Source organism: Balaenoptera ricei, chromosome 3 (assembly GCF_028023285.1).
Source record: "Balaenoptera ricei isolate mBalRic1 chromosome 3, mBalRic1.hap2, whole genome shotgun sequence".
Lineage (NCBI taxonomy): Eukaryota > Metazoa > Chordata > Mammalia > Artiodactyla > Balaenopteridae > Balaenoptera > Balaenoptera ricei.
The window spans coordinates 170381267-170406048 of NC_082641.1; the positions used below are offsets into that span (position 1 = coordinate 170381267).

Genomic DNA, 24782 nt, shown 5'->3' on the forward strand with positions numbered 1-24782 from the left:
AAGCATCTGGAAAGAAATCTAGAAAACAAAGATGTGCAAGGTTTATGGAGAAAGTTGTCAGCTTTATTGAAAGATAGATAAATGGAAAGACTCATTGTATTCATGCTTTGGAAGAGTCAATATCAGAAAAGATGCTGATTCTCCCCCTATTTGGTTTGTAGATTCAATGCAATTCCAATCAAAGTCCCAACTAGGTTTCTCCATGGAACCCAACAAGCTGAGGAAAAAAAGTGAAGAATAACCCAGATGCTCCTGAAGATGGGGGACTGGCATTTTTAGCAGATATCAAAGACTAGTATAAAGTTTTGTAACAGGGATAGATGGTCCCAGGACAGAAGAGAGAGCCAGAACGGACCCCGGGTGGGGCAGACATCCTGAAGCACTGCATACACTCTGATTGACCTGTGTCCACTGTTAAGTCCACACATGCACACAAAGTTGCTTTGTGGCAGTTTCATCAAAGAGTGTTCGGATGATTGATTACCCACATGGAAAAAAAATACACAATTGGACTTTATCTCACTCCACACTCCCAAATCAGTTCCAAGAGAGGTCAAGGCTCAACTGTAAATGACAGAACTCAAAAAATGTAGAAGATGCTATGAGAATATCTTTATGATTCCAGGGCAGGAAAGAATTCTTTAAACAAGACACAGTGTGCATTCATCACAAGGAAAAAAACCCCTGTAACTATGTATGGCAATGGACGTTAACTAGACTCACTGTGGTGAGCATTTCAAAATGTACACAAATGTCAAATCATTATGTTGTACACCTGAAACTAATATAATCTTCCATGTCAATTATGCTTCAAAAAAAGAAGTGTGTGCAAAGGAAAATATTGATCAAGTTGAAGAATTTAAAATTAAATCCATAGAGACAGAAAGCAGATTAGTGGTTGCCAGGGGCTGGGGGATGGGGATGGGGAGTGACTGCTAATTGGGATGGGGTTTCCTTTCCAGGTGATGGAAATGTTTTAGTACTAGATAGAAGTGGTGGTTGCACAGCGTTGTGAATATACTAAATGCCACTGATTTGTACACTTTAAAATATATAAATGGTGGGACTTCCCTGGTGGCCCAGTGGTTAAGAATCTGCCTGCCGATGCAGGTGACACGGGTTCGAGCCGTGGTCCAGGAAGATCCCACATGCCACAGAGCAACTAAGCCTGTGCGCCACAACTACTGAGCCTGCGCTCTAGAGGCTGTGCTCTGCCACAAGAGAAGACACCACAATGAGAAGTCCGCGCACCACAACGAAGAGAAGCCCTGTTTGCCACAACTAGAGAAAGCCCGCGTGCAGCAACGAAGACCCAATGCAGCCAAAAATAAATAAATAAATACATAAAATTTAAAAATATATATATATAAATGGTAAATTTTGTTATGTGTATCTATATATATATATTTTTTGGCTGAGCCATACGGGATCTTAGCTCCCCAACCAGGGATCGAACCTGTGTCCCCTGCACTGGGAGCACGAAGTCTTAACCACTGGACTGCCAGGGAAGTCCCTGTTATGTGTATTTTACAGCAATAAGAAAAAGGAATTTAAAATTAAGAGCTTCCGGGACTTCCCTGGTGGTGCAGTGGTTAAGAATCCGCCTGCCAATGCAGGAGACTGGGTTTGAGCCCTGGTCCGGGAAGATCCCACATGCCATGGAGCAACTAAGCCAGTGAGCCACAACTACTGAGCCTGCGCTCTAGTGGCCGCGAGCCACAACTACTAAAGCCCGCGTGCCTAGAGCCCATGCTCCGCAACAAGAGAAGCCACCGTAATGAGAAGCCCGCACACTGCAACGAAGACCCAACGCAGCCAAAAATAAATAAATAAATATAATTTTTTTAAAAAATTAAGAGCTTCCTAGAAACTTCGCTCAGGAGATGAATTCCCTCCCTATGGGCATGGGCTGGGCTTAGTGATTTGCTTACTAACAACAGAGCAGAGAAAGGGAAAAATGATAACTTGACGGTGGATAAACTTGGCAGACAACACCTTACCCAGGTAATCAAAATTAACATCCTCTGTGATGTCATGTGGACATCAGGGACCTCTGGTGTGATGTGACAAGGAGGGAACCCCACTTCTGTGATCTTCCCCCCAAACTCCATAACCCCAGTCTAATAATGAGAAAACATTAGATGAACACAGTCAAGGGACTTTCTACAAAACATCTGACCAGCACTCTTCAAAGTTATCAAAGTCATGAAAAATAAGGAAAGACTAAGAAACTCAGAGAGGAGGAGACCAAGGAGATAAGGTGACTAAATGCAATTTACGATCCTGGATTGGATCCTAGGCTAGAAAGAGAACATTTGTGGAAGAACAAGTGAAATATAAAGTCTGCAATTTAGTTAATAACAAGTGTCAATGTTAATGGCACTTATTTTGACCTATGTACCGTGTAACCATATGTAAGATGTTAACATTAGGGAACACTGGGTGAAGGATATACAGGAATGCTCTGTGCCTTTTATAGCTCTGTACCTTTGCAACTTTTTTTGTCCATCTAAAATTTTTCCAAAATAAAAAAGTTATTTTAAAAATTAAGAGTTTTGCAAAGCAGAAATAGAGTCACAGATGTAGAAAACAAACTTATGGTTACCATGGGGGGAAGGGGGGTGGGATGAATTGGGAGATTGGGATTGAAATATATACACTACTATATATAAAATAGATAGCTAATGAGAACCTACTGTATAGCACAGGAAACTCTACTCAGTGCTCTGCGGTGACCTAAATGGGAAGGAAATCTAAAAAAGAGTGGATATGTGTATATGTATAACTGATTCCCTTTGCTGTACAGCAGAAACTGACACAACATTGTAAAACAACTATACTCCAATTAAAAAAATAAAATAAGATAAAAATTAAGAGCTTCTGATCAGAAAATGACACCATGAATAGAATGAAAACAAGCCACAAAATTGGAGATTTTTACAACACGTGAAATTAACAAAGGATTTATATCTATATATGGATAAAGAACTATAAATCAATAGGAAAACACAGTCACATTAAAAAAAAAATAGATAAAAGACTTCAACAGGCATTTCACCCTAAGAAGAAACCAAAAAATCACATAGTGTTCCACCTCATGAGCAATCAGGAAGCTAATCAAAACCAAAATGAGGCACACTTCACCCTCTTATTTTGGAACAATTCAAACACCCAGACAATTCAAACTGTTGGCAAGGATGTGGAGCAGCTGAAAGCTTATATGGTGCTGATGCGATGTAAATTGCCGGAGCCACGTCAAAAACAAGTTGAATGTTATTTCATGAAGCTGAGCATATAGGTGCCCTAAGATCCAGCCATCACTACTCATGTGCACCAGCCTACCTTCCTGAGAATGGTTATAAAAGCTTTGTTTGTGATAATCCCAGAGTGGAAACAATCTTAAAGTCCACCAACTGGGGCTTCCCTGCTGGCACAGTGGTTAAGAATCCGCCTGCCAATGCGGGGGACATGGGTTCGAGCCCTGGTCAGGGAAGATCTCACATGCCACAAAGCAACTAAGACCATGCGCCACAACTACTGAGCCCACGTGCCACAACTACTGAAGCCCGCGTGCCTAGAACCCATGCTCCACAACAAGAGAAACCACCACAATGAGATGCCCATGCACTGCAACGAAGAGAAGCCCCCGCTCGCTGCAACTAGAGAAAGCCCGCGCACGGCACCGAAGACCCAATGTAGCCAAAAATAAATAAATAAAATAAATTTATTAAAAAAAAAGTCCACCAACTGGAAAATAGATAATCAAAGATGTACTAATTCAAAGGAACACTATACAGCAGTGAAAATGCATGCATTACAGCTAACCACAAGAAACTCAGATGAATATCAGTAAAATCATGTTGTGCAAAAAAACCAAGTTATAACAATGTGAATGTTTTATTTTAGTTATGGACAGTTCAAGAACACACAAAACTAAACCCTGTATTGTTTGCTGATAAATATGTGGTAAAACTCTAAGGAAAAGTAGGGGAATGAAAAACAAAGTTAGATGTAGCTCTTCCTTCAGAGGGAAGGGACAATCGATTGGGGAGGAACAGTGGCCTATGGGGTCTACCACTATGATGGTATTGTTCTTTATTCAAGCCTGTCATTGCTGCTTCTTACTCCTTACCTATGGTTAATCAATATGTAATAAAAATTTTAAAAGCAATGAGAATCTCAGCAATGGTTAACATTATACATCACTATTCCAAGTGCTTTCAGGTGTTAACTTATATAATAACTCCTGCAACTCTGTGAGGTAGGTCCTGTTATCTCTGTTCTACAGGCAGGGAAACAGGCAGAGTGGACACATGACTTGCCCAAGGTCATGCCAGTGATTAGAGGCAGAGTTGGGTTTTGAACACAGGCCTCCCTTGTGACTAACTCCATATACATCTTGTGTTTATGAATCTCCGTCATGTGTGCTGGGGGCTGGGGACTCTGTGGGCCTCAGCCTCTGGGACTGTTCTAGGTACTGGAGATACACAATGACCAGGTTTGTGTATTAGGTGTGTTAGGGCACTGGCTCACACGGAACTGTCTGGTTAGATGTGTGGGGAGGGGTGGTGAGCAGAGCTGTGTTGGGGTCAGGGTCCAACCAGAGGAAGAGTCGGGGTCTGGGGGAGTCTAGAAATGTGGAGTAAGGGCTCAGTTTGGGGGAATTAGGTAAGGCTTTCTGGAGAAGAGTATATTCAAACTGGGCATTGATGGATGAATAGGAGTTTGCCAGTTACACAAAGGAGTGAAGGGTGGAATCCAGTCCGAGTGTGTGCCAAGATCCACAGGCTGAGAGAAACAGGGACACAGAGAGAGACCTAAACAGGACGTGGCAGAGACACAGAGAGATCGAACAGAGAGAGGCTCAGAGGGAGACACATGACCGAGAGACACGGCGAGACAAAGAGTCAGGGGAATAGAGAGACCCAGAGAGAGAGACGGAGAAACAGAGGCAAAGAGAACGAGACATAGAGACAGAGGAATAGAGATACTCAGGGAGAGCAGAGAGACAGCAAACGACTCAAGATTGAGAGCTAAAGGAGAGACGAAAACACGCAGAACCAGAAGGGAACCTGCGTGATGGCCGCCCTCAGCTCCCACCCCGCTCCGGCCCTTTAAACCCCACCCCCACCCCCGAGCTTGCAGCACCCGCGCCCCATCAGGCTCCGCCCGCCAGCCCCGCATCAGCACCACGTCAGGAGCTGTCCGCGCCCCCGGTGCTGAACCAAGATGGCAGGCGGCGGAGGCCGGGCCCCGGCGTGAGCGGAGCGCGGGCTGCAGCCCCCGCCATGCCCCAACCCAGCGGCAGCTAAGCCCGACCTGACAGAGCCGGCCCGCCGGCGACTCTGGAGACATGTCTCTACTTTGCGTTGGAGGTAGGAGGCGAGGCTGCAGGGCGGGGAACCGACGTGGACCAGGGCTGGGCTCGGGGTCCGTGTGGATGCGGCTGGGCTCCTGAGGTGGTGACCCGAGTACACGCGGCTGGGTTTTCAGGGGGTAGCCCTTGTAGACGCGTCAGGGCGCCTGAGAGGGTGATCAGTGTAGATGCAGCTGGGCTCTCAGGGGGTCCTGGTTGCCGCTACCGGGGTCGTGTGGACACGGCTGAACGTGGAGGCCCGTGTGGACGCGGGCAGGGGTCTGGGGCTCCATCTGGAAACGGTCTAGACTGGGTCGTCTGTGTAGAACAGGTTATTAGCGGGTTCGTGTGGAAGGAGCCGGGCTGGGTAGTTCGAGTGAATCTTGCAGGGTACTTGGAAGGAGTCTTGTGCTGTGGGCTGGGCTGTGGGCAGGGCTCGGAATTCGGAGAGGGGTGCAGGGGGAGCGGTCGCCAAGCCCTGAGCGTGCAAGATTTGGGTAGAGGGGCTTGGCCATTAGGACTACCATGAGCTCTAGGTATCCCTCACCCTGGGAGTGGAGAGGACTGGGGTGGGGGAGACCCCTTCCAGCATTATGAGAGGGCTGTGACTGGGGGGTCTGGGGGCACTTTTCCGGTTACCTCTTTGCCGTCTCTAGTGGAGGCTGGGGCGGTCGCCGGAGGGCCTCCCCCTCCCCGCCCTCTCTGGCCCCTCCGCACGCAAATCCGGCCTTCTCCGCAGGGAGCCGACCCTTTGGAAGTGCAGTACCACCTGCACCCCTCACGACCCATCCTCACCTCACCCACTTTGCGCTGGAGGGAGGAAAGGAGAGGTGGGGTGGAGCTATTTTGGGGCCGGAACGCCATCTGCATCGAGGCCCACGCCCAGGCCCACGCTCTGCGTTGGGGTGGGTGGAGGGAAAGAGACTCGGGAGGGGCATCACTGCGCCCCCCTCACCCCGGAGGCAGGGTGGGGGAGAAGCCAACCCACCTGGATCAAGGCGTCTGGGGCAATTCTGAGTTCTCAGCAGGGGACCTTGGCGGTAGGGGTGGTGGTGAAGCAGGGCTCAAGGCTAATAGACGTCTCAACCTTGGATTTTAAGGGTTGGGGTCCACCCCCTTCGCCTCTACTCCCTTCAAGAAGGCTGGGGTGGGAGAAGGGGTGTATTCGCCAAGCCTGAGATGGCAGGCTTAGGGAGACCTTAGGCAGCCGGGAGTGTGCTGTGTGTGTGTGTGTGTGTGTGTGTGTGTGTGTGTGTGAAAGAGAAAGAGAAATTGGGGGAGAGAGAGAGAGAAAGAGAGAGAGAGAGGGAGAGAGATATGGACCCCAGCCTCCTCCTGGACCCGGGTGGGCAGGCCCAGGAGCCGGGAACCTCCCCCACTGCCCCTCCCCCCTCCCCCCTCCTCCTGTGCCTCTCCATTCACAAACCCAGCCCCGCCCGCCCGCTCCCCGCCGCGGTGGCTTCCCGTGTGCTGCTCGCGCGGGGCTGGGCCGGCGTGGACGCGGGTGTTCTTAAAGGGACAGGGGCCTCCTTTCCTTGAGCTCGTTCCCAACGGTCGGGGCTGATGGTGGGAGAAGGGCCAGTAAGATCAAAAGTCAACTCATTCAGCCCCTAGCCTAGGGAACTAGGGGAGTCGGGAGGTGGAGTGGACCCCCATGAACCCCTCACAGACTAGGCCCAAGGGGAGGGGGAGGTGAACGTCCAAACCCCCTCCTGGCCCCTCCCCATCCTCTGAGCTGCCTAACACTTGGGAGGGGATAGCACTGGAGGAGGGGGTATGTGGGTTGCTGGCTGACTCCTCCAAGCTTGCTCTCCTCTGTCCCTCACCCCCGTCTTCGGAGCTGGGCTTCTCTAGAATCTCACCCTTAACTCTGATGCACACTGGAGTCTTGGTTGCAGGGGTGGTGTGAAGCGGAGGCAGTAAGAGGGGTGAGGCTTCCTAAATCGGAGGCCTAGGGGAAGAACAGTGTTGGATGATTCTGTGGAACTCCTTATAGGGATTTTGTGGAACTTATAAGGAGTCACCAGCTGAGTAGAGGGGCGTCGCTGGGAGGAGCAAGGCTTGGGATGAGGTGGGAGGTAGAGCCCTGAGGTGTAAAGGGAGCAGTGGATGCTGGGAGAGGCTGGGTGGGGGGAGACTGGGAGAAGTGGGGAGAGGGAAGTGCTGAGAAGGGTGGGGGAGATGCCCAGAGTGGGAGACCTTGAGGGCTGAGGGGGAAGGAAGAGGGAGCAAGGCAACTAGGCTGAGAGGGCTTTTCTTGGATCTGAGTTCATCCTCAGAGTTGAGGAAGTAACCTGCCCCCGAAACCAGGGGCCCACCCATGATTGCCCACATCTGCGTACACTTGGACTGGTACGTTCAAACCCAGACTTGCCTTGTGTGGACAGAAATGCTCAGAATTCACCAAGTCTCTATGAAGACCACGTGCCTGTGACTGCACATTCATGGACACATGTACAGGTTCACATGCCCATTTGAACACACACACATACATATATACTGGACACAGTCACTCTATGCCATAGGCATTGTTCCCACAATACAGGCATGTGTGTCTGCACACATGCACACACATGGATATGTGTGATTAATGTTCACAATAGCCATGTCGCCTAAAGATCTACCCATGCCTTACCCCTCAGGCATGTGTATATATATATATATATATATATATATATATATATATATATATACCTGTTAGGGCCCCAAATCCCAAGAAACACATGTGTACACATGATCAAATGCCAAGGCCATATATGTACACACATGATAACACTTGCCTGGACACTCAAAGCAGTCACTTTGAATAGGTGAATAATGATGCACACATGAGTGTGTACATGTATGCAAGTAAACAAAAATACACAGGCTATACAACTGCATATCACACACCCCAACATGTGTTTCTACCTAACATATCACTCAAAAACCTGCACGTACCTAAACTCACACAAACCGGCCTGTCCCACATACAGTCACACCCCACTCCCCAGCACATACGTGCAGACCCTCACCTGCGCCCAGATGGTGCACATGAGTACCTGTCCCTCTACACATGCACACATACACCCATATACACTCACTTGCCTGCCCTGGTAACATGAGCAAATACACATTCAAGAACACACAAATGCAAGTTCTTGTGTGCATATCCTGCACTAACACATGGGAGACCACCCTGTACAGACCTTGCCTCTGCCCCCTCTAATTTCTTTATCTATGTGGAGCCCCATTGCCCCCCCCACCTTAATCCACTTGCTAAGTCTTGGCAGAATTCTGAGGCTGCTAAAAGCAAGTGCCACCTTGTTCCTTTGTGAATTCATTCATATATTTACTCAGCAAGCATTGAGCACCCACTATATGTCAGGCACTGTTCCTGGCTCTGGGGACCCAGCCTTACTCCTGGCCTCATGCTGGTGGGGTCAGAGTGGGAGAGATGGGGAAAGGCTGTGGAAGATGGGGAGGAGCGTTTCTATGGCTCTTTTCCTCTGGGAAGCCTACCCTGTTCCCATCATCACCATTTGCCTGAGTCTCAGAAGATGAGGGGGAACAGAGCAGAAGGGAGACCATGCTCTAAGTGGAGGGCACAGCACGCGCAAAAGCGTGGTGGCAGGGATTTGGTTCTAGACTTTCCTATGTGCATCACGACATTTTGCCAGGCCACTCAATGTTTAAAATGTTCCATAAATATTTGATGACTGAATATTGCATATAAATCAGCAAATGCGTTTGACAGTGAGTTTACCGCACAACTAATAATAATATCTACAACAAGCCCCATCTATCCAGCATTCTATAGGCACACCGTTGAGGACTTTTATGCCCATTGCCCTCTTTAATCCTCAGAGCAACCCATTTTAGAGATGAGGAAAACCGAGGCTCTGGGAAGTTCAACAACTCGCCTGGTGCCACAGAGCCAGAGGTGTAGCTGCCTGACTCCACAGCCTACCGGGAGTGAGAAGTGAAGGTCGAGCCTCCCCTCAGCCCCCAGAACCTGGAGACACCTAAGTCCCTACCATGGGGTGAGAATCTGTCCTGGGATCACCTTTTTCCTTCATCCACTAAGCAAACAGACATATCACGATCTCCCCATTCATCATTGCTTTTCCCCTGCCCCTCTCCCAGGAAGCCTTCACAAATCCCTCTGTCTCTTACTGCCCTGTTTCTGATACCACACAGCCAGGGGGGCCTGCATCTGATCTTTGCTCTCAACAACCTCATAGGATGCCTCCGGTGTTGGCTCTGATTCATCTTCAGGGCTGCAATCTTAGCCACCTCCCTATCTTGCACCTCACTTGCCTCCCACACACAATGAGCTTCCTCTGTGAGGTGTGAACCAGGACATCCTGAGTCCAGGAGCCCTGGGTTTGAATCCCTAAATCCACTACTTCCGGGAAAGTCCCATATCTTCTTCATTCCTCAGTGTGTCCATCTGTAGAATGGGCACACTAACAGTGCCCGCTGCCTAGGTTTGCTGGAACTCTCCAGTCATATGAGGCACGCAGAGAACTTGGCATGATGCCTGGCTTGTGGAAAGGGTCAATAAGTGTGAACCAAAGACAGGAAAAATCTGTGATGGTGTTTTTATTAATGGGGACTAAAAGCTTTCTGGAAAGAGGTCCGTGAGTGTAGGACATTTCCTGAGAGCTCACTGCGTTCTCAGGCCTGAGGAGGGCTCAGTAATACATAGGGGGCAAAAGAGGTGCCAATTCTTTGGAGGTAAGTGGGCAGGGATGAAAAGTTCAGCACCGTGGACAGTTCAGGGAGGAGACGCTGAGTTCAGCACATTGGACAGCGTCCGCTCCGCGGGACCAGGTCTTAGCGTAGGGCTGCTGGAGGAGGCAATGACGTCATTCCTTCAGTGAACACTATTTAATGGGCACGTACTATATGCCAGGTCTAGTTCTAAGTGGTACCTGGTAAACAACACAGACAGAATATCTGTCAAGTTTCTTGGTGTGTTTTACATCTAAGGCTTCAGTCTGGCTCTGGCTTATTTCTGTCCATGGAGGATGAGAGTCCTCATTTATTCTCTCCCAGATGCAAAGCCAGAGAGACCAGTGTCCTTATCCCAAAGCCCTTGTCTGCTATCGACATCACATATTAAATACCAAACATCCTAGAATCTATTTCTGAATTCTCTATGCTTTCCTTCCACCACTTGTAGTGTCTTCTGACACCTGATAAGCATGTCCTGTGGGTGGGCTTTCAGCCGCTTCCCCTGATGGCTGGAGTTCTCTATTCCCCCACTCCCACTCCCAGGGCTGGCAGGTTATGGGCCAGATGCCCCAAGGACTGGAGTCTACCTCAATTAGAATCCAGGGTCGTCCAGGCCAGGGGCACACTTCGAACTCAACCAAATCATAAAAATAGTAATGATACTAGTAATGGTAATGATAATAATAGTAGTAATAACAGTATGATAATGCTGATGCTAATAATAATGAAGAAGAAAGGGGAGAGGGAGGAAGAGGAAGGAAGAAGAAGGGAAGAGGAAGGGGAGAAGAAAGTGAGACCAACTAGGCTTGCCTTGCCCCATTTTCCAGATACAGAAACTGAAGCCCAGAGCCTGGCAGCGCCAATGAGCTCCTGCTCCCACTTCCACCGATTCTGCCCTGGGCCACAACCGCCTGTGCAACCACATTAATCAGTCAGCGCTGATGGGGGCGGGGGGTGGGCGGGGACCGGGGAGGCCGCGCGGTCTGCTGACCTGGCGTGACGCGGTATCTCCTGCCCGCCCGTCAGTGGGCACCTCCCCCACTCAGCACTCCCCGCGGTCGCGTCGCTCACGCCCTCCGCGCCCACGTTATAAATAGCTTCGTGCTTGTGACCAGGAGCTCGTGAAGGAGGGGCGGCGCTTCCGCCCTGGTGACCCCGATACCGCAGGCAAGAGGAAGGCAACGGGCAGGGGGAAGGCAGCGGGGCGGAGATGTGATGACGATGACGGTGGTGAAGGCGACAATGACTCGGGTTCCGCTTGCTGATGGGGAAGAGAGAGGCAGAGAGAGACTCGGCTCTTTCTCTGAGCCCCATCCGACCCCCACCGCCCCGAGCCCCTACCTCCAAGCCCTCTTATCCCCTGAGCCCCTTCCCTGAGGCCACCCACCTTCCGTTCCCCTCTCCCTTCCTGAGTCCCCTCCCCCGTCATGAGCCTCCTCCAGCTCTCCGAGCCCCCTTCCCTTAGTCCCCTACCCTCCTCCTCCTTATCCCACACCCTGTTCCCCGCCATGAGCTTCCTACTCTGAGGGTCCTTCCCTGACTCCCCATTCTTCTCTGAGCCCCGTCTCCCACCCTGAGTCTGCCCCTCCTCCCTCTGAGTCCCCAGTGATGAACATATATTGATGTCCTCACCCTGAACTTTCTGAAGGGGCCCGGGGGCTCACTGTTAGAGCCAGAGCTCTCCGGCAATCTCCCACTGCTTGTGGACCCCAACTGAGCCCATTACCCTCTGGCCCAGAGAGACTTAGGGAGGAGGAAAGGGGGAGAGATAAGGGACTGGGAACAAGAAAGACAGAGACAGAGGGAGGAAGGGAAGAAGAAAGACAGAAAGACGTGACAAGGGGATGACAGGGGTGGAGAGAAACAGAATCGGAAGGAAGGAGACAGGGAGAGACCGCCTCCCTAGAGGAGAGGATGGAGGACAGACCTTGGACAACTGGCTTCCCCTCTGAGCTCTGCCCCTGGTCTGTAAAAAAGGGACACAGAGAGGGAGTTGCAGAGTGGGGCACAGGTTCGGTCATACCCCAGTGAGTCCCTCAGATCTCCCAGGGCCTGGCACCTACCTCCCCTCTGGTTCCCACCCCCAGCTTTTCTCTCCCAATCCTGCCTCTCCTCTCTGCAACATCTTCCCTGCCTGCCCTCCCTAATGAAAATCTGTGTGTCTCTCTGTGTCTCTGACTATCATGTCTTATCTCCCCTCACTTCTTCCTCCCTCCTTTTCCTTTCTCTCCTCATGTTGGTCCCTCCGTGTATGTGCCTTTCTGAGCCTCTGTGTCTCTCCCATCATTCTCCCTCCCCGCCCTCCCCCTGCACCCTCCTCCCCCTTCACAGAGTCATCAGGTTTGCAAGCTGGAGGTCCCCCAGGAGGGAGGCCTGGAGCTACTGCTGGACACAGTCCTAAGTGCCCCTGAGCCTCACTCAGTCCCAGAGATGAGGGGCTGGGTGGCTGAGCTCTCTGTGGTCTGGGTGGGGCTGAGGCTATGAGAGGGGGCATGTGGGACAGGGGTAGGGGCCCTGTCCCGCAAGAGAGGGACTTTTGCATGTGCAGTCACGTGCCTTGAGTGGGAAGGTGGGGAAGACAGGACTCGATGACTGATTTTGAATGTGGGGGAAAGAGAAAGAGAGAGACAGAAATGGAAGCCCAGAGAGGGAGGTTCACTTGCCCAGGGTCACACAGCACCATAATCTGAACCCAGCCCCACCTGACTCCATGCTGAACAAGGGCTCACCTTTCCCGATGACCAGTCAAGGGCTCTATCTGCGTTCTACCTCCCAAACCCAAACCCAGGTATGGTGGGCATAATGCCCAACACATTTGCATTTAAAATCTGGGTCTTGGGGTGCTGGTGGTGTTGGCATAGGAAGGCACTCATTCCCTCTTCTGCTCTGCAACTCTGGGGAGCTCACTCAGTGTTTCTGGGCATCAATCCCCACCCCCAACCTCATCCTCCCCACAGTCTGTCTGCAACAGGAACAAATAGTATTTACTGACAAGTGTTTAGAACCACTCTACTTCCCCCACACTTGATGAGAATTCTCTCTTCACTGGCTCCATTCAGGTGCTTTTTAGAGGAAGAAATTCAAGTGATGAGGACAGAGAAATGAACCCCATATGGGAGGCTGGATCCCAGATAGGAGGCTGTGGCACTTGCCCAGAAAAAGGCTGAACTTGACTCTCAAAAAAAAGAAGAAAGAATAGAAATGCAATTCTGATTCTAGGAATTTATCCTTCAACTTACTAGCACACCCTCTTTCAGACATACTGAGAAAAAGAAAGGTTCTGCAGAGGGTGTAGAATGCTACCATTTGTGTAGGAAATAAAATAATGCACATATGCACATGATTGCTGATGCATCTCTAGTACCACAAGGAATTGGTACTGTTGATTGCATCCAGGAGGGAGAGTGAGAGCTGGAGTAGAAAAAGCCTATCTTCATTGTATGATCTTTCAGTTGCTCTGGATTTTGTAAAATGTGGGTGTATTGCCTACTCAGACAAAAATATTCATTTGAAAATGTTAAAGGGAGAAGAAATATAGAAATCAAGAGAGAGGTCTCAGTTTGGGAGCAGGTTTCAGGTGCGAGTAGAGAGTAATGGTAGAGAAATGCATTGGGGGCAGATGCAGAGTTTGAGAGGTAATGAAAATGAAAGTTTAATGTCCTGTGAGAAAATCTAGTAAAGAGTGGAATTGCTTTGAATCACTTGGGGTTGTGGGGTTATGTGAAATATGAAGAGACTGGACCACGTGGAACCCTGAGGTATATTTGGGCTGCACCTTTCACGGGCAAGTTGGGCTGGACAAGCTCTAACAACCTACTGGCCAGGACTGGGATATCTCTATGTTCGCTACGGAGTCAGCTCTCTGGGTTGTTTTTTCCCACCTTGCCCAGTCCCCTTTGAATATGGGACTCTAAACCCTGGAAGCATTCAGTAGGACAGGTTGAGCTGGACAATTCACGGAGAAGTCTCACTGGTCTAACAGGGGGATGGGAATCATTGGAGATTATTTTCTCCTTTCTCCCCTACCTCCTCCTCCCCAACTCCCCTCCTCCTTCTGAAGCAATCCTAGAGGACTTCCTGTAAGAAGCCTCTCCTGCCACCTGCCCAGCTCCTTCTTTTGAATCTTGTTCAATTTTGGTGAAGTCACAACCAGAGGGAGGGAGCTCTAGGGGAGTTTGATGGGGAGTAGGGTGGAACATGGACTGCTCCCAAGGTCCAAACTTCCTTCCAACCCAGGTCTGCCTGTGCTCATCTGTCTGATGGCTTCTCTCTCTCTCCCTCTCATCCCTGCCTCCCTCCTCTCCCTATTTCTCTTCCTCTCATTGTCTCTGCCTCTGTCTCTGATTTTGCCTCTGTCTTTATCTTGTTTTTGTCGTTGTTGCTGTTGTTGTTGTTTTATTTTGTTTTGTTTTTAAAATCTGTTCGGTCTCTTTATTGGCCTCTTTTGCTCTCTATTTTTTGCCTCTCTTCTCTCTGTCTCTTTCTTTCTGTATCTCTCTCCTCTCTCATTATGTCTCTATTTTCATGTGTCTCTCTGTCTCTTTCTCTCCTCCCCAACTCTCTCCCCGTCTCCCTTCCCTCTCTCTGTCTCTCTCCACAGTCAAAAAAGCCAAGTTTGATGGTGCCCAAGGTAAGTGGCCTCTATTCCTGTCCTCTCCTGTGTTGTCTGTCTGTCTGTCCATCTCTTGGAGAGACGGGAGAGGGGGTCTGAGCCAGTGACGGGGAACTTGGGCTCTGTGTCCGCTGAGTGTCACAGAGAGTGTCAGACTTGATCTAGGGTCCCAGCAGTCTTCCCAGCCATCCCCTGAAGACTCCAGTGGGAGTGAGGCTCACCCTGAGCCAATGGTGCTTCCCAGGATCCTAAGAGATAGGGTGGGGACACTTAGATTAGGCTGCAGGTGAGAAAAGTGAGGTTCAGAGAGGCAAAGGAAGTTTCCTATGTCCAAGGATATTGGACGTAGTCATTTCTAAGCATCAGGATTAGGTATCCCCAAATTCCACATCTCCCTGCACCAAGGCCCCTCCCTTGTGCTCTGAGGGGCTGGGGGTGGGGCTCTGGGGGCCTGGCCTGGGAGTGGAGGCACAGAAGCACCTCAGGGTGTTGGACCTGGGATGGGCCCAAGAACTCACAGCCCCTGGGGGATCATAGGGGTGTTATCGAGAGCTTGGGAAGGGGCATGAGGGAGTCCCTGAGCCCTTGCACTGACCTCTGCTCTCACCGCCACAGAGAAATTCAACACATATGTGACCCTGAAGGTGCAGAATGTCAAGAGCACGACCATTGCCGTACGGGGCAGCCAGCCCAGCTGGGAGCAGGATTTCATGTTGTGAGTCTGCAGCGACTGGACCTGAATGGCCACACCCCCTGGCACAGCCGGGCACTTTGCTGGTCCTGCAGGGCACAGCCGGACACCCGGGTGTCGTCTGGGACTCCCTTCGCTCTTCCTTCAGCCCTGTGTCCAGCCATCAGCTTTGCCTCCAAAGCACTTCCCGAATCCAATCACTTCCCTTTGTCTCCGAGGCCACCAGCCAAGTCCCCTCTGCCCGCCAGCCTCCACCCTGGCCTCCTGCTGCCATCCACCTCCTGCAATCTGTTCTCTTCCAGGCAGCAAGGGGGATATTTTTAAAATTGCAAATCACATCCGGTCACTCTCCAAACTTGCCTGGGGCTTGTGGCTCATCAACCTAAGAACAAAACCCATATTCGTCCCTGCAACCCCCCAAGGCCCGGCCCCTGTGACCTCACACCAGTATCTTGCTTCATCTCTCCTGCCTCACCTGCCCCAGATACACCCACCTCTGCACTGTTCCTCCAACATGTCCAGCTTGTTCCTGCTCCAGGACCTTTGCTCTTGTTCTTCTTTCCCCCTCTTTCCCCATCCCAGCTGACTCCTTCTGTCCTTTGGGTCTCAGCTGTGTCACCTCCTCAGGGAAGTCTTCCCTGACCACCACCCTCAAGCTGCAATTGAACAGTAACTTCACGCCTTGCCACCAATTGTTATTCTATTCATTTGTGTGATTTTTGACACCTTTCTGGCCCCTTCCCCTGGACTATGGGCTCCACGTGGGTAAGGCCCTATTGGTCTCTGTTCCCACTGTGATCTCCATGCCAAGCACAGAGCCTGGCACACAATAGGTGCTCGATAAATATTTGTCTAATAACTGAATGAATTCATAACCTGGACCCTCCCCTCAACCTGGAGCTACTCGGGGCCTCCTATTACATCCCACCTACTCTGATGATGGCCAACATGTGCCATGCCTTCTTCTAAGGCTTTGATTAAATCAATTTTGCTTATAATCCTGGGAGGGAGGGTGCTAACATAATCTTTATTTTACAGGTGAGGAAACAGAGGACCAGAGGGGCAAAGCCACCTGCTCAGTGTCATATAGCCTGTACCTGGCAGAGCTGGGATTTGGACCCAGGCAGCCCTCAATCCCTGAGCAGAGCCTGGCTGGGGACTGTCACTAGTGGAGGCCATGAGGGAATCTAGAGTTGGGATTCTGGAGCAGAGGAGCACTTGGGGAAGGAAGAAAGGAGCTGGCTCTACAATTCTAGGAAAATGTGAAGGGGGCAGGACAGAGTGGTCCCCAACTCCCCCTAAAGCCAGTTACTGAATGACCAGGTCACGGTCAACAGATATATTCAAGGAGAACATTCCTTAAGATAAATCTTTGGTAAATTGGTAGATTCAGTGAATTGAACATTCACCAAGGTTTACTACCAAATCTGCATATTTCCAGGATGGGGCCTGCAGGGAAAGTGCTTAGAGGTGTAATCATTCATATGCTCAAGGGTGTCTTCATATGATTGGATAGAGATGACACTGGGAAGGATGGAGGCACCACGAATGCCCTTATCTTGGGGTAATAGGGAGCCATGGAGGGCATTTGAGCCTCTTCCTCACTTAACCAGCATTCTCAGGATCTGAGGGCTAGAGGAAGGACCAGGTGATTTGGGGCTACAGGAGACATGTGACACCTGTCCCCATTCCTTCTTTCTCAACTTGGAATCCTGGTTCAGCTGTGATACCCTGAGCATGTAACTTAGTCCTTTGGCCTCAGTTTCCCCTCTGTAAAACAAGAACTACTGTGTTACCTTCCTGACTAGGACTCACCCAGACCTGGGTTTGAATTCTAGTTGGTCATGTGTCCAAAGGCGAGTGACCTGACTTTTCTGAGTCTTCATTACCTCTCTCCACAGTGAAATTAACCGCCTGGATTTGGGGCTGACGGTGGAGGTATGGAACAAGGGTCTCATCTGGGACACGATGGTGGGCACTGTGTGGATCCCTCTGCGGACCATCCGCCAGTCCAACGAAGTGAGTGGTGGGATGAGGGCTGGATAGGAGTGCCTGGGAGGGGCCCAGAGGTCAGTGGTCTAAACAAGATGGACCTCTATCTCCATCCCCTGACAATGTTCATGTAGACATCCAGGGCTGCAGTGGCAGCTCCAGTCACCAGGGTTTAAACTCCTTCCATCTTGTCGCTCTGCCTTTCTCCTCATGTGGCTTCCACCTCATGGCCCAAGATGGCTGCTCAAGGATTACCATTACATCTGCATTCCAGTCAGGGGAGGGGTTTGCACTCCTAATTAAGGGCCCAAAATGGAAGCTGGCTGTCATTGGCCAGAACTGTCATGTGGCACCACCTACCTGCAAGGGAGTCTGGAAAATGTAGTCTTAAGCTGCGTAGCCCTGGGCCCAGCTAGAAATGCATCCCTATGGAAGAAAGGAGAAGGGATATTGCAAGCAACTAGCACTTTGTGCCCAGATGGGCATCAGGGAGTTTACGCCAGTCCCAAAGAAAATAACCTTGGCCTCCTCTCTAACCTCCTGGCCTTAAATTTCACCCTCTCCACTTGGTACCTAAGATCTAATCCTGCCCTCCCTGCGCATCACCCTTGGGAGACCTTCCAGATGGCACCAACCCACTTTGCCAGCCTTATTTCCCCCACACCTCAACCTACACTCCTCACAGGCCCCAGGGATAGCTTCTGAACTTTCACATATGCTGTTCCCTGGGTTTCAAGTGTCCTCCTTTCCATCACCCTTAAGCCCAGCTCCCATGCCCTCTCCTCCAGGAAGCCCTCCCTAATTTCCGCCTGGATCCCTCACCTCCCCTCCCTCCTTCTGGCCTGGCCCTGACTTCATATGAAGTCATATGACTTGCGGGCATCATATGACTTGCGGGTGTCTGTGTCAGGCTCTATCTCCTGTGACTGTGGGCTTCTCAGGCATTGCCCAATGTGGACCAAGCTTAGAGCAGGCACCAGGTAGGGTTTATTTTTTAATGAATAAATGGAGATGGAGGAAAGAGGCGCAATAGTCCAGACGAGTCCAAAAGGAAGGCTTGTGGGTGACCCAAAATTTCCTCAGTGACCCTCCAAGTGTGAGGAAGGCCTAGTCACCTGGGACAACCATGACCTATGCAAGGGACCCTGGACTACTCCCCCATCACTGCCAGCCTTTCCCTGGGGCTGCAGAAAGAAGATTCTGCAGAGCATCATTCTCATTTCAGAGATGAAGAAACTGAGGTTCAGAGTGGACCCCACCTGCTTAAGGGCTCATTTCCCTGAACTAAGGGGGACTGGTTCATTCACTCAGGGGGTATCCTCCCTGAATGGTGGGAGGATCAGGTCTTTTATCTGAGGTCGGGGCCCCATAACCCCTCATTAGGGATGAGGAGTGCTGTGCAAGGCCGGGACCGCCCCTACCTGACCCTACAGGTCTCTCTCTCTGGGTCCTTGCTTCTGGGTTCCCTGGACCCACCATGTTGCCCTGGATTGAGACCTTCCTTCTCTGAATCTTGGTTTCCTCATCTAAAGTGGGGACATGGCCCTTGCTCTTGGGGTAAGGGTAAGATGGGGTGAGGGAGACATTTCATTTGAGAATAGGGAGCCTGTTGCTCGGTGTGCAGCAGATACGTTACCCACCACGCCTCACCCGGAACCCTAACCCCTGTTACCCCACCCACACCCCAGGAGGGCCCCGGAGAGTGGCTGACCCTGGACTCTCAGGTCATCATGGCAGACAGTGAGATCTGCGGCACTAAGGACCCCACCTTCCACCGAATCCTCCTTGACACCCGCTTTGAACTGCCCTTAGGTGAGTGTGGCGGGGGGTTGGGTGGGGTGGGACCCTCACCCAGCCCCAGGAGAATGGTCAGGTCTAAGTGGGTCCAGACAACACTTTATTCTGAGGATGAGGTTCCGCCTCCCAAGAGGAGAGTCTCCTGGGCTACAGCAAGTCAGCAGAGATGTATGCCTGCCGCACGCAGAGTACACTCCAGCTCCTGCAGGTCACCAGTGGGCTGCAAGTGCTTTTCAACTTATGGGGCTCAGGTCTGAGCTGTCTTAGCTGGTCCTTGGTGAGGTCTTAAGCTGCAGAAGTGAGCTGGATATGGAGAAGAGACAGACAAAGGCAGAAAGACAGAGACAGAGAAATGGAGAGAGAGAGAGAGAGAGAGAGAGACATGTAGAGATCAACAAAGGCAGAGACACAGAGAGGCCTCTTTACCTTTCCTGGAAGCAGCTCAGTTCTCCCACATCATCCTTCCAAGAACCCATGATGTCCCCATCCTGGTAGTGCTAGGATGCAGCTCCTCTCCCATCCTCCACCCATTCCCAAGGCAGTTCTGGGTGTGTGGTGGAGGGGGGTTGTCAGGGGTCCTCCTTTCCTGTCCTCCTTTCCTCTCCCCCACCCACTGGAGACCAGCCCCATAGGCCTGCAGGATGCCCTGGCTGGTGGCTGAGGGGCAGGGAGGGGCTTCCAGGTTCATGGCCAGGTCTCTGCTTCCAGACATCCCTGAGGAGGAGGCACGCTACTGGGCCAAGAAGCTGGAGCAGCTGAATGCTATGCGGGACCAGGATGAGGTGAGCGTTGGCATGGGGGCTCTTTTCTCCCTCTCTCTCTCTCTCTCTCTCTCCCGCTCTCTCTCCGTGTCTCTCCCTGTCTTCCACTCTCTGTCTCTGTTTCTCTTTCCACTTGTCTTTCCCTGTGTCTGTGTCTCTAACTCTTTGTAACCTGACTAAATCAGTGACCCATGTGGTCCAGTCTTGAACCAATGATGGCATCAAGGAACATACGGTCCACCAATGACATGACAATTTCAATCGAGTCGAGTTGTGTATTTACCAAATACCGTCAAGGAGATACACCCCCTTTCTGCCCCTCACCCCTCAACTCCTTGAGTCACACTTTCAGGCTTTCTTCTTTTTATAAATTTATTTATTTATTTATTTATTTTGGCTGTGTTGGGTCTTCGTTTCTGTGCGAGGGCTTTCTCCAGTTGCAGCGAGCGGGGGCCACTCTTCATCGCGGTGTGCGGGCCTCTCACTGCGGCGGCCCCTCCCATTGCAGAGCACAGGCTCCAGACGCACAGGCTCAGTAGTTGTGGCTCACAGGCCTAGTTGCTCCGTGGCATGTGGGATCCTCCCAGACCGGGGCACGAACCCGTGTCCCCTGCATTGGCAGGTGGATTCTTATATTATAGAATTATATTGTCCCTCCACCAAGGCAGACATTTTCAGGAGTGTCTATCCTCCTGTGGACACTCAGATGCCCCCAGAGCAGGTCTCCACGGGTCTAGATGACTTTCTCCTAAAAGTGCCCTCCAAGTCCTCTGAAGTGAGGAGGAAGTGAAAATCATATAGTCTCAGGACAAAACCCCCACCCATGACACTTGGCCCCTACCCCACACTTCAACCTCTTTCTCCTTTTCCAGGCCACCAGGGAAGCCCCAGGCTTTCTTAAAAGTTCTTCTCCCCCAGCCCCAGCCCTAGCCTCTGTACCTCTGTTCTTCCATGCCATCCCCCTTCTTCTACACTCTATATTTTCACAGTTCAAAGACCCAATGTGGCCCAGAAGACAATCTTCAGAAGGTGAGGGCAGGGAAGAAATAGCAGGCAAGGCTAGAACACCCTTTAGCGGGAGGTGGAGGGCAAAGGGGCAACGCTCACATGTTAGCAATTTTGGTCCAACCTGAGTTCTCATCACCGCTCTTCAGCTCCCCGCGTTGGTGTTTTCTCTCTCTTTCCTCTGTTTCTTTCCCTCATCTGTGTCTCTTTTTCTTTTTTCTATATCTGTTTCTCATGGTCTCTGTGTCTCTCTCTCCCTCTTTCTTTCTCTGTGGACATCTGTATGCTTCTCCTCCAGAAGGAGAGGATTTAGGAGGCGGGGGAAGTCAAGATAGAACAGAACAGAGGACCATCTTGATCCCCTGGCTTCTGGCACCCCCCTGAGACAAACCCTCTCTCCTTCCCTCCCCCTCAGTATTCATTCCAGGATGAACAAGACAAGCCTCTTCCTGTCCCCAGCAACCAGTGTTGTAAGTACTTCTCAATTCCTTCCTGGGCTTCAACTGAAGGCCTCCTCCCTCCTCTACCCCATGACTGTCCTGTGTAATGAACGGGTCACTCGTCTCCAGAGATATGCGTCCTAAGAGCACACAGTATCCCCTCACAGTGCAGTGGAAAGAAAAAGGGATGTGGCACTTGGGTTTGAGTCCTGCCGTACTGTGTGGCCGCAGGCATGTCAGGGTCCCTCTCTGATCCTTAGAGTCCCTCGCTTTGAAACAGGGGCACCTGACAGCCCCCCGCATTCTGATGGTTTTTGGAAGGGCCCAGAACATCTGGAGGCTTGAAAAACACTTTGCAGACTCTTCAGTTCCATTCATTAGATCCTGGATGAGGACTTATAACTCATTCATCAAACTTCCATGAGGCCAACACAGACCCCCCGCCAAGCAGCCCACACTCAGATGGTGCAGACAGACAATCCTGCCAACACATGTATAATAGGCGCCCATTTACTTAGATAAAGAAACTGAGGCCCAAGAGGAGAAGTGACTTGCCAAAGTCACACACCTGGCAGGAGGCGGAGCCAGGGTTTGAACCCAGGTCGGAGGGACTTACAAGTTTGCTTCTCTCTCCAGTGTGCTACATCTATTAATAATGATGATGATCACCATGTTTCTCTGTATATTGTCCCTCCACCAAGGCAGAAATTTTCAGGAGTGTCTATCCTCCTGTGGACATTCAGATGCCCCCAGAGCAGGTCTCCACGGGTCTAGATGACTTTCTCCTAAAAGTGCCCTCCAAGTCCTCTGAAGTGAGGAGGAAGTGAAAATCATATAGTCTCAGGACAAAACCCCCACCCATGACACTTGGCCCCTACCCCACACTTCAACCTCTTTCTCCTTTTCCATCTGCTTCCGCATCCTCCTTTCCTCCCCTCTCACAGTCTCCCCTGTATCCGTCGTCCACCTCCCCTCTCCCCATATGCCCAGGATATGTGATGATGGAGCCTGGTGGAGGGAGGGGCTGGGGGAACTGCAGTTGGGAGACCTCATTCCTATACTAACTTGGGGTGTGATATGGAGAAAGTCCCTTAACTTCCCTGCCTGGGCAGGGGTCATCACTGCCCTGAAGAAATTACAAACCCCCTCTCTGGTGAATGGGGTCACTGAAGGATTGTGGTGGGGGCAGAGCCAGGCACGGCGGGGGCAGGAGCTGATGACAAACAGCACCCGGGCAGGTGACTTGAAGCAAGAGGTGGGTTCAACTTGAGAATGGAGACCTACCACCCAGCGTTTACCTCTGAGTTCTCTTGGGACTCTTTTACCATCCCCATTTCACGAAGGAGGCAGCCAAGTGTCAGAGGAGTCAGAATTCTGGTCCAAGTGGTTTTTCTGAGATGCCAGATGCTGGGGATGAGGTGATGAAGATGTAGTTCTCTGCCTGGTCCTGATGCTCAGGCTGTGTGACTTTAGGCTTTTCACTCTACCTCTCTGAGCCCTCTTCACCTATAAAAGGATAAGAATGATTAAAAATAAAAACCCACCCAACAGGGGTGTTTCTAAGTTGAGGATTTCCAGTTCAGTGTTTCTTTCATTATCTGGGGGCTGGGGGAGGGAAGGAATGAGGAGTGCTGACCCCAAACTTCAGAGTTGGAAAACCCTGGGTCCAAATGCCCTCTTTATTACGTCCTGGCTGAGCCTGTGGTCTTGTCAAAAAATGGGGGTATCCTGCCTTCCTCCCAGGGTGGTGAGTGAAGGTATAACAAAAGTCAGTGGTTAAAGTGATACTCGGGGAAGATACACAGGGCAGAAGGGGATGGGGTCCTGGGTTGGGAGAAGGAGATGGGGAGGATGCGGGAGCCCCCCTCCCCATGCCTCCCCCTCTGCCTTCTCCCTTTTATTATCTCTGCCCCTTCTCTTTGTAGGCAACTGGAATTATTTTGGCTGGGGTGAGCAGCAGAGTAAGTACTCAGCTTGATGTTCTGGGAGGCCATGGGGAGGTGGGCGCCTCGGCGACCCTGAGGCCCCCGCCCCATTGCTCAGGGAAATGGGGAGCCTGTGGCTGGCACACTGGGGCCAGAGGACTGGCACGACCCCTCTTGTGCCCTCCTGCCCCCTGATCACTAACATCTGTTTGAGGGTCCTGCTCTGTCTGGTGGGGAGTGGGTAACGCCACTCTGGGTGGGAGGATTCAGCTGGGAGGAGTGGGCATATAGACGGGAAACCTGCCTGTCTCCAGCTGGGCACTGTGAGCCCCCCACCCCCTTGCTCCCCATGTATAACCTCATCTCCTCTCCTGTGATTCCCTTCCTCTTTTTGTCTCCCCACCTTCCTCCTCTACCTGGTGCCCTCCTCCAGCCCCAATGTCACTTAGAGGCTGGTGGGCAGGGAGGGAAGAGGGTCTCAGACAGAGCAGCTGGGCAGAGACCCCCCAGACAGATATCACTCTGGAGGCCTCAGCTCCCAAAGCCCCCCCAACACACACACACATCTTCCTCCAATTTGCCCCCAGGGGAAACAAACAAGCTACCTCCCCCAAAATTGGATGACCATTTTTCTCCTTAAGGAATAGCTCCCTTTTCCCCATGCCCTTTTCAGAGAAATCCAGTCCTCTAGTCTAAGCGTGAATCTACCTCCTAATCTCTACTCCATCAACTGGGGGGCCTTCCACCCCACCCCCATATCCTGATGGACAAGTTGCACCCCACCCTCCCTCCAGGAGCAGGAGGACCCACCTATGGGGTGTATTTGTTTACAAATACAGTTGACCCTTGAACAACATGGATTTGAACTGTGCGGGTCCACTTATATGTGGATTTTTTTCAATAAATACTACTACAGGACTACACAATCCCTGGTTGGTTGAATCCATGGATGCAGAATTGTGGATCCGGAAGGCCGATTATAAAATCACATATGGATTTTCCACTGCACGGAGGGTTGGCGTCCCTAACCCTTGCATTGTTCAAGGGTCAACTGTATTTTGATCCAGAAGAATTTGTCAAAAACAAGTTAATCAGAAGCAAAGTTAGCCAAAATAAGCATTTGGCAGACAGCTAAGCTTGATCAAAACCAGTTTGCCACAAAAAAACAATACAGTAAAAAAAAAAAAAAAAAAAAAAGACATTTTGGATTAAAACCAGTTTAGCAAAAGCTCATAATTGGGTCAAGAAGAGCAAAGACAATTAGGCCAAAAGCAGGCCACTTTGTCAAAACAAAAGTGGCTGAAAATGCCTTATCCAGAAGCAGGCAATTTGGTCAAAAACGATTTGGTAAAAAGCAGAGTCTGGGTAAAAGCAGAAAGAATCCAAGAGAAAGCAATCTGCCCCTCAAAAACAGACAATTTGTCAGAAAAAATTAATTTGGGGAACATGCACAGAGCCTCATGTGATTTGGTTGGAAACATCTC

General features: G+C 50.8%; 1 protein-coding gene across 4 annotated transcripts in view; it reads left to right on the plus strand.

Moving 5' to 3' along the window:
- Positions 1-5353: 5353 nt before the first annotated feature.
- The window catches only part of UNC13A (unc-13 homolog A), a 63095-nt gene continuing 43666 nt past the window's right edge, over positions 5354-24782 (plus strand). For all 4 annotated transcript variants that reach the window (XM_059919754.1, XM_059919752.1, XM_059919755.1 and 1 more), the window contains exons 1-8: positions 5354-5375; positions 14676-14705; positions 15303-15402; positions 17280-17397; positions 19059-19182; positions 19876-19949; positions 21349-21403; positions 23299-23334. In XM_059919754.1, the coding sequence (XP_059775737.1) occupies positions 5354-5375; positions 14676-14705; positions 15303-15402; positions 17280-17397; positions 19059-19182; positions 19876-19949; positions 21349-21403; positions 23299-23334 (559 nt within the window). The remainder of the gene's footprint in view (positions 5376-14675; positions 14706-15302; positions 15403-17279; positions 17398-19058; positions 19183-19875; positions 19950-21348; positions 21404-23298; positions 23335-24782) is intronic.